At 43.8% G+C, this 19,207-nt stretch overlaps 1 protein-coding gene across 4 annotated transcripts in view; it reads left to right on the top strand.

Moving 5' to 3' along the window:
* The window catches only part of caska (calcium/calmodulin-dependent serine protein kinase a), a 95,435-nt gene that overhangs the window by 20,689 nt on the left and 55,539 nt on the right, over window positions 1–19,207 (top strand). For all 4 annotated transcript variants that reach the window (XM_076155304.1, XM_076155287.1, XM_076155280.1 and 1 more), the window contains exon 2: window positions 18,004–18,116. In XM_076155304.1, the coding sequence (XP_076011419.1) occupies window positions 18,004–18,116 (113 nt within the window). The remainder of the gene's footprint in view (window positions 1–18,003; window positions 18,117–19,207) is intronic.

Genomic DNA, 19,207 nt, shown 5'->3' with positions numbered 1-19,207 from the left:
TCTCTCGGTGTCACTTTATCCCTCCGTTTCTCCCTTTCTCTATTCGACCAGGATGCTACGGAACCTTTCCTTTCTAGGCGCTAGGATTGAACATGAGAGTAGCTCCGTCCCTTTGAAGTCTGAGACCTTGGCAGGAAGCGGCGGCGGACCGGCTCTTTGACTGGGCGGCTCAGTCCCAGAGTACTTGTCGAACTGGCAGAAAGCTGCGATCATGAAAAGCTCATGCTGTCCAGAGTCTAACGGTGGTGTGGATGACTCAAGCTGATATTGAAAATGTAACCCAAGCAACCGCAAAGTAAATGATGTAACCACAGTTAGGCTACATGTCTGTCTCTGCTGAAGAGGTTATGTTTCAATCTGTGTCTGGATTTGAGGCAGATAGGGATCCAGACACAGGAATTCACTTTTATTTTAATGAGAAAGATAAGATAACAGCATGACTTTATTACTAGTATTACAACTTACAGGTTTTGCTTGTTTCCAGTGTGATTTCAATTAAATAATTTGGTTCTGATGACGAATCAGGATGTATTAGAATAAGTGTAGAAAGATGCACCTACCACCAAAAATGGTTTTCACATTGAATATTCTCTAGATCCTTGAGAACTAGATCTCCAAAATACCACTGTACAATGAATGTTTACACACACACACACTCTTTTACACTCTCACCTTTTGACATTACATTGACACCTGGTGGTGATTAATAGAAGAATAGCACAACCTCGAAGTGCACATCAGATCTGATTCGGGCCACATTGATGTCGTTTATGTGATGCTGCTCTCTTCCTGTTCGAGAGGGAACTCTGGAAATAACTCGGCCGCTCCGCAACAGTTATTCACAGCACACGGCGGTGATGAGACTCATTTTCTGCCCTGTGGTGTGTGTGTGGGTGTGTTAATGCACACGTATAAGCCTGTAATATGTCTCTGTCCACCCCTGCAGGTTCTTCCCCTCTGACGCTCGGCTTTCTGCATTTCTGCCATGTATCCGTGGCGGTGATGGCACTTGCAAATTGCGACTCTTATCCGTTATGAATCCTTCTATTCATTATTGTCGCCTTGTCCTCTCCTCTCCTCCCCTCTCCCATCTCTCCTCTCCTCCGCATCCATTGTATTCCCACTACTCATCCCTCTTTCCATCCCTTCTTGCTTCCTTGTTTGTTCCCCAGAACAGAATTTGTAGTAAAGGAAAGCGGCTGCAACTTGAGTAGTGATTACTGACCACAGAAATGATCCTCATGGCTCACTAAATCTCACACACACACACACACACACACACACACACACACACACACACACACGTATAACACAGACACACAAATCCCTGGCTGAGCAGAGTGGAGGAAATTAGGGAGCATCTGTTATGTAAGGAGTTTCACAACAGAATTGTGTGTGAAATTTGAGGAGACAGGGAGGAAACATCCTGCTTCTGAATCATCAGAACCTAAAAGACAAGGCTGGGGGCAATGTGAGGTCTGTGTGTGTTCGTTTAAGCGCAGGAATGTAGGCATACGATGTGTGTGTGTGTGTGTGTAGCATGTGCATGTATGCATTTTGTGTGCTGAGTTCCAGCTGAGTGGGCTCATTAACTTTTATAGACTGCAGGCCGAGCGAGAAGGAATCAGCCGAGCCAATTTGCTGACCACTGTGTGTAGATTCATTGCACAGAGGACACAAAGACCACACAGGTACACACACACAGACACACACACACAATCCACTTTTTGCGCTCGATCCAGCCCATGATTAATTGTTCTGAGAAATACGATTGGAATTTCTGCGAGTAAAAAGACAAATTCATGATTCTTTTGTTGGTAAGAATCCAACAGCGTTTCTGTTCTACTTACCTCCCCCTTTCATCATCCCAAGGCACTGCGCTGTAAATCAAAAGTTCAATTGATTTTGTCCACGCCACAGTCCTGCATTGTAAGGCGTGTTTTTCACTTCAGTCCAATACGGGGAAGCAACGATTCAGTGTCAGAGTTTCCACTCCTGTTTTTAAGGAGCATGATGGTTTGTGGTCAGCTGAGTGGATCAGAGCCGTAGAAGGCTGTGGTTGGATTCCCAGCAACAGGCCACAGGCTCCATGCGCCTTTGGGAGGTCTGGTTTACTGTAATAACCCTTCAAAAAACGCATATTTCTATCTTCTATATGAGACTTCGGCACTGACCGCTGCTTTGTGGCTGGTTGAATATAGATCAGTCCAACGTCGGATACAGTTTTCAGCCCTGTCCTAAATTTGAACCCAGAATTTGAGCTTCTGCCACCAATGATCTCATCCTGCTGTGACCAAGGAGCTGAGAACTGCCATGGAACCCTTTGTTGTTGTTGTTTTCTGCGAATGTATAATATTGAATTGGTCTGTGATGACAGTTTTATTACCCTCCTGAGCCATTTATTATTGACATTGTTTATTATTTCCCTCTTCCTTTTGAGGCAGGACAACTCAGCACTAAGAATCAAGTCTGAGAGGTTCCAATTAAGACCAAATGAAAAACATTAAGCTCATAATGAGGGCTGCTGCTACGCAGCACTTTATTAATGAGAAACTCCTTCATCACACCAGCTTGATTTTAAATAAATAATAGGATCCTTTTCATTCTTGCTCTGAATAACAGTTTGCTTTACAGTTGTGATTAGTTACAATTAGGGTGATTACCAAAAACAAATAAGACAACAGTGAAGAAACTTAATGTTGGTTTTGCGTTTAGCTCCTGCCACTGATATTTGTTTGCACTATTTCCTACAGATTAAGATCATATTTCCCATAAATCCCACTGCTCCCTACCATAAAATGATGTTGTGGCTTCAGCCAGAATGTTGCCTTTTTGCCCTTCTGTAGAGGATAAACATTTCAGATTGCGCCGGGCTGCCAATCTGGTTGTTTTCTCCCACAGTTTGTAGTAATAATGAGGACTGATTCCTGTAGATTCTATGAAATCCGCTGGGTAATGGTGAAGGGTGGTGAGATTTATCAACTGGCATATCTGAGTCAGTTAAGGACAGGAACAGCCATGGATTGTTTTTCGATACCTTGACCTGGCACCATTGTCATTACAGTGGACATACAGGTCATAGGTCATGTTGTGTTCAGTGATTTCTTTGGTAGACCCCAGGCAACCGTGTCTGTGCTGCTGGTTCACAGGTTCGCTGCTGTTGTGCTTTAGTGGTTCCTCTCGCAAAAGCTGTAATCCGTCACTGTGCTGGAAAACCAAAACACCTGAGGGTTGAAAACTCACTCAGCCAGAGTGTGTGTGTGTGTGTGTGTGTGTGTGTGTGTGTGTGTGTGTGTGTGTGTGTGTGTGTGTGTGTGTGTGTGTCACATAGATAGGCTGTGGTTTTGTTTCCCACAAGACGTCCTCATGCATTACGATAAAAAATTGTAAGTTTAGTGATCCTGGCATTGTGGTTGCAGAAGCGTACACACACACACACACACACACACACACACTCTTTTAGAGCCACTGGGATCTCCTGTGGATATTGGATCATAGTGGTCTGCAGACTGCTACATAAACACCTTGTCATCAGTCGGGGATCCTGCCCTTGAATGCTTTCTAATTGGCCCCTTTAGTGCCAGCGATGCATCTGCAGCTTATCAATGATTTAGCAGTGGGATGATGGCAGACCTAATGGCTCACCTGACCCATTAATGTTGCAGCACATCACAGATAGCAGCCACTGTTGTAACACAACGCACACAACGTGGGGTCACGACATCAAGCGGCTATTAAGTTGTGTCATATATTGATTTGCATAGGAATATATACAGCAAATGTATTGAAATATGAAGATCTGCGACCTTCTGTGTAGGACAATTCCAGCCAAATAACCAATAACAAAATGTGGATAACAAAGAAAAGGAAGACAGAGGGTCAGTGAGGGGTATCAGAGCTATTCTATCATAATGAATTAATTGGTATTGGCCTTAAAAAGCCTGATCAGTGGTTTGGCAGTAGACTGTAAAGAGCAGGCATTTCTCACTAAACTGATTGGGATGTGGACTCAAAGTTAGGTAACAAATCATGCGCTTAATCCAGAGAGTGGCTCCCTCTCTCTCTGCTGACGGCCCTGAAACAGCATCCGGCAGCAAATCTTGCACTTGGCTCGTGACCCAGAACACTCAGGGGATTGGACCAGAGCGTTTCTCCCTGTGCTTTCCTTGCTTCAGCCCGTTTTCTCTCCACCACGTGTCTTTTGTCTCATCTGTATTCGTTTCCTCCCCGGTTCTCGTTTTACGTTTCTGTTTTGTTTTCTTCCACACACTCATTTCTTCCATCTCTCCCCTGACATGTTTTTTCCTGAGGCTCGGCCTGTTAGCTGTCATTCCGATAATTCAGCGGAATTTCCTGTCTAATTCACAACAGCTGAAATGTTACTATTGATCATTATCATTAATATTCTGAGTATTTAGATTATTAATCGAGTAGCCTTATTACTATTGATATGATGATAAGTTAAAATCTAAACTACAAATTCTCTACACTAGTGATAAGGTTTACAAATCATCATAATTCTGTTAATCTGATATAGATATTAAATTGCCGTTTAAGACCGATCAGTAAATGGTGCGTTGTCACTTTAAGACGACAACGACGATGATTCGTAGTGACATCCATTATTTTCACTGGTCGTTATCTAGCGGTGCAGAGAGTGTGTGTGGCGACCTCGCACGACATCGGTTTGCTTATTCACAAGACTAATAAAAGCTCAAGCACCTGGGATAACAAAGTCGGCGGACGGAATAAGAGGTTTTATCTTTGCAATATAATGTTGTTTGATGATGTTTCCGCCCAGTTGTGTTCCGTCGCCGCTCAAGTACTGCCAAAGTGATCTGAGCTTATCGCTGATTCAGGTGCTGTCTCTGCATTTGCCACTTTGCCAAATAATGGATTACGTATCATTTTAATGAAATGTCAATTATTGATTAATCTAGTATCGGACCAGTAGACAATTTATATACTGTGCAAGCACGCTATAAGAGATGGTGTGTTAGCATCAATGGGGCTACGGGGGGGGGGCGCATGCCTAGAACAGAAAGGAGTTGTAATCTAGACTGAATGGATGATGGATCCAATCTACACTGTATTTCTCTTTTACTCCTCCTTTGAGATGTGTTAATGAGCTTCGGATCGGAGCCTGGAAAAGGTGATTGTATAGAGGTGCTGATGTGGGAGTGGGACCTCCAACCCAGCAAGACTCATCTGGGCTAACAGGATAAAGATTTTAAGGTGTCACTCAGCCCCCCCCTATGAGCCTGCTGCTTACATATTCATCCTCAGCTGTGTGGGAGGAGGCAGGGTCGTCCCCGAACAGTCCGTCTCTCCGTCTGTCACTCCAGCCCAGATGTATCCCTCTCAGTATGTAGATTATCTGCAGTGTGACCCCTTGCCCTCGGCCCTCACCTACATATTTGTTCGGGGGAGACTGAGGAGGAGCCTATGGTGACGGGGGCAAAGTGGGACTTCCTGTCATGTCTATTTTTGCTCAGCCTCCTCTCCCTATTCCTCCCTGGTCCCCTCCTCCTGCTTTCTGACCTCTTGGCCTCTCCCTCACTGGGGCTGTGATGAAGCAATGTGTGTGTGGGTGTTTGTGTATGCATCCATGCAAGCACTCCGGAAGTTGGATTGTTAGGTAGTTAGTTAGTTAGATGCTGCAGTGCACAAGGACCTAAAATCCCTGAGTTCTTGACAAGGTCCCTGTGGTGTGAAAGCACCTACGCTCCCTGGTTAAGTTTTCAGGTAATAAATGTGCTTTCTTGGTAAGTATAGCTCTTATTATTACCAGTATAGGCAAACTTAATGCTTAAAAACTGTGTGTGTGGGTGGGAAAGTGGCCAGGTGAGAGGATAAGAGGAAAACAGGAAAGCCTGTTCTCTAAATGTCTGCGCTCTATTGACAAAGTGTCGTAATTCTCTGTTGCCTCTGCAAAGCAGCTTTAGTCGGAAAAACAACTTGGCTGAACCATGGCCTCATAAACTCCTTATGGCAGCAGGAAGAATGGTCAGCACAAAGAAACACAAGAGCCATTATTCTCTGCTCTGGCCAGTTCTTCCGAGTTCACGTGTGGCGCCTCAGACAGAATACTAACACGGAATATGATTTCACCCCCTCCACCTTTGTTTCATTTTATCTGCCATTCTCTATGATCACACATTTACCACGTCAGAGGTTAGAGGTTACGTGAAGTCTTTAATCCACTGAGGGACCTGGGCTCTGTTGATTAATGTCATATGTCAGCCTTACAAGTACAGAAAAGAAATCATCAGATAGAGACACTTAGCAGCTCAGAAATTAATCAGCCTGACCCCAGCTTTCGATTGGTCGCCAGTGATGTCAATGATATCATTTAGCAGGAAGCCACTCTTCGAATGCTAATGTCGACAGCGTTGCCAGGATGCGGTGCAGCAGCAACTAACTCACCTTTTACAGCCCTTGTACTCGCAGCACTTAGCTGGAACTCTGGTGTCAGTGTTGCTGGAGTGGGGAACATCAGAAACGAGGCTTTCCAAATCTGCAATTCTCTCTAGGCCAACGCCAACTATAGCTGATACTGCAAGACGTCAGCACACAGACATAAATTGATTATTGGATTCATTAACAGAGGAGTGGATTAAAAATCTTGATGAAATGGCTCAGTTGGAATGTAACTGACGGTTGGATTTATTGTGGTGGATGGAGGGTGGAGGATTAGGAAAGAGGGTGGAGGGGATTCATCCTCGGGTCAGTTGTGCCAACATAGCGGAACGTAGGCAACACGGTTATATGGTCAGAGAAAATGTATGTACTGTACATTTACATGCTCTTTATTTAGGTTTATTTCAAAAAGTTTATTGTGCAAAACATGAATTGCCCCACTTCTGCACTCCCTTGATCCAGCTCTATTGTGCACATTGAGTGAAAACAGACCACATCCACAAAAATGCGCTTCTCTGCTTGGTAATTTGCAACATAGCAGAAGTTTCAACACACGTGACATCAACATGATACAAAAGTGAAGAACTAATCCAGCTGTTTTCGACCTAATGCATTGTCCTCCACGATGCATTTCTTTTGGAGTGAACCATCTTTGACAAGATACAGCACAAGCGTCCTACTGCATACTTAAAACCAGCATATAAAAGCATCGTATACAAAGCAAACACACATTATAAAACTCCTCAGTTTTTGGCCATGGCGTCCATGGGCACTGCTATCGTGTGATTCGGTGTGTCTACTCTGCCAGCATCTTAGGAAACAAAAAATAAACCTATCAATCTTGCGGAAAAACTTTTCTGTGTTTACATTTTATATTGGCTGCACTTCCAAAGTCACAGCTAGATTTATTCCTGTTGGCACATGCGGCCATTACTTTCTCTCTCAGCACAAAATGGTGACTGGTAAATAGACACACACACACAATGATCACTACACAGTATAGAAGTCAGTGGAGGGAATCCACCTGTGTATTCTCCACTTGTGCCCCTAAAAACTCAAATAAGAATGAATGAAAGACCTCATCACTTTAATGAATTAATATGACCGAATCACTCATAAAACACAGCTGAATCCTAATTCATTTGGAATTGCAGCATTGACACCTTGCTGCTTCACATTTCCTGGCCCAGAACATAACCTGAGAATATAAATTAGCTAATTTTTGAGATAAACGGAGAGTGTTCGATGAGACGGGCAGGGATAGACCATTAATGAACAAACAAACGCATCCTTCACTACCAGAAATTGGTTGCAATAATGTTAAACCTACTGTGTTAAATGAGATCGAAAAAGTGGAAATGAAGCCTGAGTGGAGATTGAAGGCTCTGCTGATAAAATTCCTCTCTTGACATGTATGGAGGACGAGGCCACAGTCGAGGCACAACGCCAAGAGTATCGGCACACAAAGCACCTCATCGCACCGTAGCTGAGGTGAGATGATATCAACATCTCTGAGCAGGGGAGGGTTCAGACAAAACAGGATAAAAGCTGCAGTGCCCGTGACTAGTAAATATTCATTATTTTTGCTGCAAGTATTATTCACATAAATAGCACTGACATTAATCTGGGTGTGATTTATTGTCCCTCTGGCTCTGATGAAGCTCATTCCCTGCTAGCGATCATCATCACTCACGAAGAGAAGAGTATCATGCTAAGAAATCCAGCAGATACTTTTTCTTTCCCCACCCATGTTGCTTGGATTGGAGGACATTTATGTAGCTTCGCCTCTTTACTTAGATGGAATTATGTATCAATCCCCGCAGTCGACTGCTGTGTAAAGACATAAATGTGCATGTTACACCTCGACTCGCCGTACTACGGGGTTCTCTAAGGGGCTTTAGGGAAAAGCGTGTCAACTCTGCTGCATTGCTCCAGTGTGTTTGTGCGTGTGTGCACGTGCACGTGTGTGTTCGAAGGCTGTCAGCGAGCGTGGCAGGTGCTGGCATGTTGAGGCTTCTGCCTAATCCCCATGGGAGCGTAAATAAAGTGCCCAGCTCTGCCGCCTTACATAATCCCCTCTGCTAGAAAAGGAGGGAGAGGTGGCGGCACGGATGCAGAGACTGAGGATGGAGAAAAGAGGGAAAACGGGAGAAAAGCTAACGGGAGAATGGGGGGATGAGGAGAAGAAAGGAACAAGAGCTGCATGTTAGAGGAATATTGTGAATGCTGGGAAATGCTTGATTGAATTTGCAACACAGCTGGAGCCACTTTGTGATCCTCGCCAACATGCGGCACCACACGTGCACCTGGCACACACACACACACACACCCTAGGGACAGCCACTGTTTCGCTGCTTTCACACCCTCACACATGAAGACCCTGTTATGATCTGAAACAGGGATCAGCACAGCAGCGTTGGAAACCACCTTAATCACCCCGGTCACATATTGATGCAGCCAATCAAAAGCTCAGGGAGTACAAAAGCTGAGAAGTATTCCTCTAAAGGTTTCCCCCCCCTCCGTCTGTCTCGCAGGTTTCTTTTTTTTATATAAGCACTGTGTACACAAGTCTATTACGTTTGGTTACAGTAAACAAATTCACTCATGACATACAGCACTTTATCAAGAGTGAACCATGACAACTTGATTTTCGCAGCCATGGAATATCAAAAAACAAAGATATAACTTCTGTCTGGCTTTATTGAAAATTGTAGGAGATGCAAAAACACCAACAACCAAAGGGATTCAGGGAAAAATAAGTTATTATAATGACTTATGGCTCACAGGTTTTAGGCCAAACCATAAGATTGATTACAGCACCGACGTCAGGCTAACTGGTGCCAAAGTGTTATCAGTTCTTTTCTGGATCATGTCCAACCTGGCTACCAAGTTTGATAGAAAGTCATCAATAACCTTTTGAGACTAACAGACATGAGCAAAAACATAAACACATAACTGCAGTTATCGTTGCACAACATTAGGTCACTTTCTAACAAACACACACTCACACTTTCTCTCTCTACCATGTTCAGGGCCAGGTCAAGACTCTTCCTGCAATACACACAAAACTCAATGTGCGGTCCATAGACGGTAAAGAAAGCACAGGCTCCACACACTCACCTGGTACAGGGTGAGATGTAGGTCAGTAGTGTTTAGTTCCATAAATGGTCTGTTATGTTCTTTCGGAGCACTATAATCCAGCTAAATACATGTGTGTGTGTGCATAAATATATATAGAGAGAGAGATCTTTAAAGAAACGGTCGAGGAAAAGTATTCAGAACAGCCGTTTCCCCTATTACATTATGAATCATTGTCTGCTTTCATTGGCCAGTTGGCCTCCTTTTTAAATACAGTCTTTATTGCTGTGTCCACCCTCAGGCCTTTGCTCTCTCTTGCTCTTGCTCTTGCTCTCGCTCTCTCTCTTTCTCTTTCTCTTTCTTTCTCTCTCTCTCTCTCTCTCCTCTCTCTCTCTCGCCCCCCCCCCCCCCCCCCCCCCCTTCCTCTTTGTTTCTTGTATTTGTATTCTCTACCTTTCTTATTCTCTGCCATTGTTTATTTGTGCAGGTATCTCCCTGTTCTGTTTTCTTCACGTGTTTAATTCGTCTCCACTTTGTTCTCTTCCCAAATTGCAGTGCCATACCTTCTCACTCCCCTTGCACAGGATTCATACCATCTTCGCTCCCTATTTGGTTAATTTGGCAAAAAACATTTTAGCTGAGAACCCATGCACTCTCTCTGCTGAGGAGGGGATGATGGAATTATCACTGTCAGCAGCTGAATCAACCTCTGTGTGTGTGTTTAAGAGTGAGAAATGCCACGGGAGACAGACAGAGAGACGAGATAACATAGCTTAGCGAGTCAAAGACAGCTAAAACCTGACACATGGCTGCGCTTTAACAAATCCCGCTCCTTCAAAGCTGTCCACTCTTGCTTTCCCTCTGATCTTTTTTCCTATTTTTTTGCTCTGTTAGTGGGGGGGGGGGATCAATGGACAGGGGAGATCAGTCAATCATCCCCACACTTTGGTCCAGAACAGCATACGTATCTTCTCAACTACCGCTAACTAGTATGATTTAAGGTATTCCTCGTCCCCAGATGAGGATTCCTGTCTTGATTAAAGCCGACTTCACATCCACTTTTTTCCCTCGACGCTCCTTATGATCCATGAGAACCTTATAGCAAAAAACGCTGTGGATTTTGAAGGTTGATTTTTAAAAGAGGGTGTTAGAATCTAACGGGCCGATTACATCAAACGCCTCCCTAAAAAAGTCAATTTACAGATTACAGATTACATTTCAAACCAAATGTATATGTGTAGCCCAATATCACATACTACAAATATCTCTAAGGGCTTTACAGGCTCACTACAGTATAGGTTCCTGAGTTCCCTCCAAAAACCTTAATCTGTATACGGAAAAGGAAGCACCAATGGGAGCGGCAATTAAAAAAGAGATTCCGATTCCCTCTCCACGAACGGCCAGGTGTTGCAATAGGAACCGCCAGAAGGGAAATCCAGTAATTCAGCAGAAGTGCTCCGGTCCAGAACTCTGGTGCCAGGCTTTTGACCAAAACGAAGAACAGAGAGCAAATGAGTCTACCTCTGTTCTCTCTGCACTGGCTCCCTGTAGCTTTTTAGAATTGATTTCAGGGTTGTTTTTAATTGTCTACAAAGCCTTAAATGGCTTTTGGCCCAGCCTATATTGCAGACGTCTTTTACAAGCACATGTCTCATCAGTTGGTCACACAGAATCATAGTAATAAATATATTGGGGATGCAGCCTTTCCTATACATGCTCCTAAATTATGGAATACTCTACTTTTACTGATCTAGCTTTTACCTAAATACACTTGATGCCGCTCTGGTCCTTTTGCATTTTGGATTACATTCATTGTATGAATTGTGCAATCATATATTTGATTGGACGGGATTAACATGTCCTTTTTGGATCTTCTAGTCGTCCTTTCGTCTTAAAGGCAATATTCTAATAATGTTTGGTGTAACAGCACTAGAACAGGCACTCTAATCAGATTTACAGTGCCTGCTTATGGTCCCAAAGGAATGAACTCATTTGACTTTAATTACCCGGCATCATCAACACCTTCATGTCGGTGAGTGTAATGAACACGGCTGTCTGTCAGGGCAACCTGGCACTAAGTCTTTTTAAGTTGTCTGATTTATTTCCCCTCTCCGTCTCGTTATTCATTTGTGTCTTCCCGCTCCTCCTTCTCACTTATCCCTCTCCGACTCCTCTCTCTCTCTCTCTCCATATGCTCCCCAGGAGGTGTAAACATGTTAATGACATTCTATTAGTGTCATTTCACTTTAATGTTTCCTCCAGGCTGAAGTTTCATTATGCCTTCTGATATCATTAAGCTGGTTAACGGTCACAGTCTCATTGTTTACTCCTGATATTGGAGAAGGAGGTGTGATTATTTCCACATTATCTAATTTTCGTCGTCTCATGGTTCGATCTTCCCAACGGTCTTTGAAATGCATTGGCTGTATTTCTTCCTTTTAAAAGTTAACTCTGCTCACTTTGTATATTTGTATTTTTATGCTGGGATTTGTCTCAACAAATCGTTTCACTGCAACATAATCTGCCACCCTAGAAGGAGCAAATTGATCTAATAAAGAAGAAAATGTTGTGGCAGAAAAAATGACACAAGATGTTCTTTTTGCTGACTGGCTCATTGCCCGATGTGTAACCTAGGTTACTTAAGCCAGATTCATACTTGACGTTAACTACGCTCAAGCCTCCATCCGCAATTGCTTCAGAAGTGGGCAATTTGGAGGAGTAAATACTTAACTACACCTCATGCCTGTGATTTGGTTCCCGACAGACATTCTCACAAATTAGTATTGCATGTAATTGTGTTGCGGTAGTTCTAGAACACGCACAACCACTGAAACGCCCCACAGAGCACACGTGTATGTAGGTAATGTGGAAACATAAACCTGGCTGTAGAAGTTATGACCCAGCAGCGTGTGGACAGCGTACACACGTGTTCACACAGGCTGCGTGATTCCCCCCAGCACAGGTATAGCCATCAGGTATATTGTGAGTGTGAATGATGCCACAGACTTGTGTGAGTCATAAAGCTCGTGACATTTACGAAATGAGACACGGGGTTGATTGATGCATTATGAAGTTAGGAAGGAGTCCGACCCGCAAATCACCTTTTACTGCGGCCTCTCACAAACACACACACACACATAGATGCGGCTAGATAGCACGCGATATAAGGCGTCGTATCTTTTTGATGTTGTAGTAAATCCCTATTGGTTACCATGAAGATCTGACATGGACTGGAGGAAATACTGCTGGCTGCTCTCAGGACTCAACCCTCCAACCCCCCCCACACATCCCTGACAGGATTAGTTGTAGTATTAACAGATTAACATCCAGGGTCACTGCAACACTTCCCACCTTTGAGGTCATCTGACGTGCAGAGGGTAAAGTTCAGCAGTCGCGGGGGTCTTTAAGTGTTGATTGCAGTGAATTGAAAGTGTAAAAGGTCACGCTTGTTTACCTTTCACACTACGGTGAGACCTCTCTCCGCTCTGCCTCCACATCTGCTTAACACCTACACAGGACTTTTCCAGACTGCTCCTCCTGCTGCTGCTGCTGCTGGCGCTTTCCTCCCTCGCCGCCAGCGACTCCCTGCTAGGCAATATATTGGGGCGGAAGAGAAAGGAACAAGCACGTCGGGACAAAAGGTGTATTGTTGCACAAGCAAGCAATTACCGAAGAAGTGGCTCTATCACAATCGATTAATCACAGAGCCGGTATAGCAGAGCTTATTCACGGGTGCCTCTTTAAGAAGCCATATGTCTGGCAGGTTTTTATGCCAACATGTAATTATTAAAGCACAAATTATACAAAACATTAATCATTCGCTTGCAAATCTGAAAGTAATGATTCATCTTACATTTTATCATAGCCATTAGATTTAAGATTTACTTGCAACCCTAAGTGTATGGTTTTTAACTGCAGTTTTAATGTGTTTTTCAATTTGGTGTATGACAGGAAATTAAGAAAATGATTGAGAATTGGCTAGACAGCAAGAATACAGGCGTACAACACGTTCATAATTAGTATATTTCCTTCCTTCAGTAGTACTCTCAGTGCTATATACCTTTAGATTCACTTTACCACATCCATATGTCTGTGGACGGACCCTTATGGAATTATTAAAGAAGAAGTGTTGCAGGTATAAACATATTTTGTGGATTACCAAATAGAATGATGATCTGGTTTTGCTTTGAACTGAAAAATCCATTTTCTCTGGGTGCTATTTTTCCGCCCTACGTCCTGAATGCACATCACGTTCACTCAGCCACTTCATGTTGCAACCCGATCTCATTCCCAGGTCGTCCGATAACGCTGCACTGTCAGATCCTCGAGTGTCACATTATGGATGTATTATGGAAACCACCGGCGGACTGCGGTCGTCTACTTCGTCGGCGACCTAAGTGAACTAATCTAGCTTCTTTAATTCAGTTCAGTTCACGTTTTTCCTCCCCCATCTCGCTGTCCATGTTTCCCCTCTTTCTTTCCGTCTCTCTCCACTTCTTTCCTTTCTCTCGCTCTCTTCCTGTTATTTTCGTAAGGAGTGTCTAAAGTGCAGGAATCCTACGAGCGGCCGGCGTGCAGCTGACTTGTATTCAGCTATAATGGCTGACTCTGTGCAGCTGAGGCCCATTCACAGCTCTAATGGCTCCTCCACGTACACTTGATTCTCTTTTCTCCAAGACAACCAGTTCCGCCTCTTGAGCCGCCTGCAGTTCTGAGTCGCGTTCTCTCCCACCCGAGCTCGCCTTCGCTCCCGTCTTCCGTCATCTCCTTTCCACACGCAGATCTCTCTGAAGTTCTCCTCTTTCCCACTTTGCGAGGGTGATGTGTGTGGGAGATTGTGCATTTTAAACATATTTCTGCTGTTGTACTAAGCTGCTGTGAATAAGCTCCTCATCTCTTTGGCCAACCCATGCATGGACACGCACACACACAGATAAATGTGATTTTGAGAAATCACTTAATCTGCAATAAGTGTGTTTGTCTCTTTCTCTCTGATTGGCTCTCTCCGTCCATTTTTATCTCTCCCTCTCTATCTGATGTTGCCTGCCTGCTGGTCTGGAGACCTCAGCCAACCTTTCCGTCGCCTGTTTTTGCCCGAATTTACGAACCTTTTCTTTTTTTTCTCCCCTTATAGGAAGCGTCTTTTTGCCCATCTTGTCTCCTTTCCATCTGTTCCATCTCCTCTGGGGTTTCTTGTTCGTCGTTGTACTGAGTAAATCCTGGAGCGAGGCCTGACATTTGCTGTGTGTGTGTGTGTCGGGGTGTGTGGGGGGAGTGGAGGTGGTTGGACGATAGCGTGGAACAAGATAACATAGCAGAGGAGGACTGGACTGTATTACAAATGAGAGCGCTCTGGCCTCGTGTACCTGCTTGGATAAAGTTTAGACTCAGAATCCGAATTTGTGTCGAGTTTGAGTTTAACTTCCTTGGACATTACATTTGGTTGCACGTGCCAACATTGTTAAGTTTAGGAATGCGTCGTTTGGAGGCTGCTGTTATCTCTCATTTGGAAAGTTTGATATCCCCCATAATGCTCAGCTCTGCACAATCAAAACCCCTTCAAAAGAGGCTGTATGAAAGTAGCTCTTCCTTTCTTTCCCCTGATAATTCATAAAATTAAGTAGCAGTAACAGCACATCGACGTGCAAAATATGCGCCATAATAATTTAAGATGGTTCATAAATCTTCCCCATACACGACACAATGATGAACCAAGTGAAAATGAACATGGCAAATCAGCAAAGGACGCCTCAATTCTCAGCTCTAGAGCCCAAAACTGCGAGCAAGGACCTGTTCATCTCCGTTTCCATCTCCGACTTACCGTACTTGGTCGAGCGTGATGGGGATGCGGCGTGACAAGCAGAGCGAAGAGGCAGACGCTTCACGAATGCCGCAGCTCCGCCAGGACGCCTGAGAGATCAGATACAAGCTAGATACAAACTTCCCACTTATTTATTAAGATGACAAATCAACCGAAAGGCTTAGATGTCATTTGTATTGATCGCTGACACGTGTGAAGCAAACACAGTTTCAAAAACGGCTCAGATTTCACACCATCACTGTCATTTACTGTCGGATTGAAACGTCTTCATTTCTTAACCTACCCAGCTTACCAATGTTTTGAAAGCTTAGGTTTTGACGTAATTCTGCATCGCACCAATTAGAGGAACGCACGCCAGCTTTTCTTTAATCAAAGGGATGATGAGATTTCATGCAGCCTGTTTCTATAAATGTGTATGGAGCTTATTGACAGTAATAATCTGTCTAGCCTGTGTTGTTCTGTTGAGCCTGACCTCTTAAAAAAGGGGAGGATGGACTAACTGACAAACACTTGGACGCTCTGGGTTAACGTGGAATTTACCATCTTGAGTGTGTGTGTGTCTTGGTTAATTACCGCTCCAACCAGCCTGTAAAATAAATACCTATCATGCGCCAGTGAGCCGAGGAAACAGAGGAATGTTTCCGCTCGGCAAACTGCTGACCGGGCGGGGCCTCTGCTGGGCTTTGCATGAGGGAGGGCCGGGCGGCTCACATGCAGCAGCACTAAGTGATTCTTCATTCCCCCCTGGTCAAAGTGACAGCAGTGGCGTCTCATATTGTTTCAGTTTCATTTACGCTGCATGTGTGAGAGCGAATGCGTACACAGCGCGTGTGCCTGCGTGTGTGTGTTTGTGCTGCATGTTTGGGATCGTTGCCGTCATACTTCACCCCTCTGACGCTAAGCAGCTTTCATTTCATCACCATCTGCTCAACCAGTCTGTGTTTGTGCACAAAGAATACCTCACACTCCTCACCCACACAGACAGACACACACACACACACACACACACACACACACACACACACACACACACACACACACACACAGACGCTCTTGAGCTGCTGTGTTTACATTTAACACCCCTTTCAGTACCTATTGAGCTGTCTGCTTTTAGTGTGTTTGGTCCTGCTCGGGTTGTTAGTTTGGCGGATATTTCACAGACTTTTAACTGGTTCTTAGTCAGAATTGGTGGGAAGTTCAACCATTGAACGAGGCAGAACGTCTTTGCTTTGTTGGGGCTCCAGTTACAGTAGCGCCTCCATGTGGCCTTTTGTAAAGCACTTACTACTTTGGCTAATAACGTCTGACAAATCATGATTTTGCCATAAATGTTTAATCCAAATGTAATGTAACACACATTGATCCACTTCCACACTAAAAACAGGAGGTTTTTAGGTTCTGTCTCTTTAAATTGCGCACAGTTTCACCAGTAGGTGACACTAAAGCAGTGCCATAAACTTTATTGGACACACTGTAACTTGGTGGTCTGACTCACTGAGACTTTGTTGATCATCAATTTAATTAATCCCTGTGGAAAGATTGTACAAAATATACAATGCAATAACAGCAAATGAGGATGATTGTGTCTCACAGCTGTAAGTGTTATTGATGTACGATATGGAAAAAGCTCATTTATAGGATTATGTGGCCGTGGTAATCTATAGGGAGCAATTTCTGGTTAAACTGTGAAATGGGTGCTGTCACGTTAAAGTATTGTGGTCACACTCAGTGCAGCATTCTGTGGGCTCCTTTGCTGGTAGCGTGTGTGTGAATGTTTGTCCTCTGGTTAAAAAAGTTGGAAGCCCAGCTTCAGAGTTCACCCACAGGTCACTGACAGGCTAAGAAAGAGATTAAGAAGCATGGAAAGATGAGGAACAGCAGTGTACACTCATAATATGTTTCCAGTGACGGTCATCTTCACATAAGAGCGGAGGACAGCAGCAAACACACGCAGGCACACACACGTGATTATCTCACAGCCTGATAATCCAGATCATTAAAGCTCTCAATTATGAGGGCACGTCCTTGAGGTCCATAAACGGCTAACATGACATCGTTAATATGGGCATTAATGTGTTTCTAGTTGCTTCTTGACTATTAAACTGTGGAACGACGCTCAACCCGTCTGAGGCGTTCCCTTGCCTTTTTCCCATTGCATACTAAGATAGACTGAAGAAATAAATAGGTGTGGAAAACGGATTAGATTGTGAGCCTCTGCTGCCAATGTTTACTCTCTTTTCCTTTATTTATGCCACCTTTGGAAAATACCACTGGCTCCTTCCTGATGCCTAATCTCTGCTTCACACACACACACACACATTCCCATGCAGCAAAGACGGCGTCTTTCGTATCTCCTGGGTGCCGCGCTGTAACCTTGGCCCAGCTGGCTTGTTGGTTCTCACCTCTGTTTGAAACGTATTGATTCTACATGGAAAGAAACTCTTATCTACAGGAGGGATGATTCAATATGTGTAGTGTCCGATGCAATGAGAAGGAAAGCGCAGCAGCTGTGATGCTCTGCTACAGAGCGACACGCTACAGGGAACAAGCACAACACCCAGATTTCAATCCTGCACCTTAACTTGACGATTTCAACTTTTTCCTAGCTTTTCACTTGTGACAGTTGTTGCCAAAGAAGTCCAACCCAGAGCACACAGTAAACATTCTTCTTCTGTGTTTTTCAGGGGTCCCTTCAGCGTTGTGAGGCGATGCATCAACAGAGAGACGGGGCAGCAGTTTGCTGTCAAAATAGTGGATGTGGCCCAGTTCACCTCCAGCCCCGGCCTCAGCACAGAGGGTAAGAGACGAGATCACCGCCCCTCTTCTCTCTCTCTCTCTCTCTCTCTCTCTCTCTCTCTCTCTCTCTCTCTCTCTGTTTCCTGTAGATGTTGCCATCTCTTTTATTCATCTCTGTGGTTTCCCAACAGGTTCATTCCTCATTTTTTTCATCACACTAAAACCCTGTAGTCATGTCAGATAGTCTGATGTTCACAATGGTGTAGAAACGGCTTTAGCAAGACACGATTGAATTGTTTACTTGTTAGGTTAATGGGATATATACATTCCTGTTGAAAGTAAAAAAAAAAAGGCAACGAAGGACACAAGCCTTTTTAAAAGAAAAATCAATGTTTACAGTAAACAATACAGTGAAACAAGACCCGGTGTGTTCCAGTGAATCAGGTGGCTGAGTAGGGAAGACGTGCAGACTGGACCAAAAGTGTCAGTTTAGAACGCTGAAGTTGCATCATCCACTGATTAAATATTTAGCCGACTCACGTTTTCTAAATAGTTGGTGGGGTGTTGTGTAATACTCGTGTATGTTTTCCTGTTTATTCGTCTGTCGCCTGATGGGACAGAGGTTGCTGCAAAACAAGATTAAAAATAGCCAGACTGGTTTTGTTACCTCGTTAAATTAATTAAGTCTTACTCGTTCTGCATGTATTCCTGATTTGATGCCGGCCGCATCATATTACATATACATTAGGGTTTTCAACAGCACATATAAATAGTGTCGTTACTGGTTGGAGTTAAATGCCAGGTGAAGCTTTTACTCTGAAGAAAATGATCTACATCAACACTGTGAAAGGACTGAAACCTGCTTGGAAATGTAAACAGCAAATAATACTGGAAAACCATGAGAAATACTATGATTCACTATCTAAAAAGGGAACCTTAATTTCAGTGGAATAAGTGTTTCAACGAAACCTTTGATGCAACTTATTCACAGGAATGTGAAATAAACATTTTAACAAGACAGACGTCTCTGCTTTGATGAGTGTTAACTTAAGGCAAGGAATACAATTTTTTTTTCTTTTCAAATGTGAAGTAAACACCATAATAAGATTGAAAAGAGCATAAATAGAAGTAACAGATCTAGGGGATGAGATT

This window comes from Genypterus blacodes, unplaced genomic scaffold (genome assembly GCF_046128005.1).
Source record: "Genypterus blacodes isolate CSIRO-AG114 ecotype Tasmania unplaced genomic scaffold, CSIRO-AGI_Gbla_v1 ptg000008l_1, whole genome shotgun sequence".
Classification (NCBI taxonomy): domain Eukaryota; kingdom Metazoa; phylum Chordata; class Actinopteri; order Ophidiiformes; family Ophidiidae; genus Genypterus; species Genypterus blacodes.
This window is presented reverse-complemented; position numbering and strand designations above follow the sequence as displayed.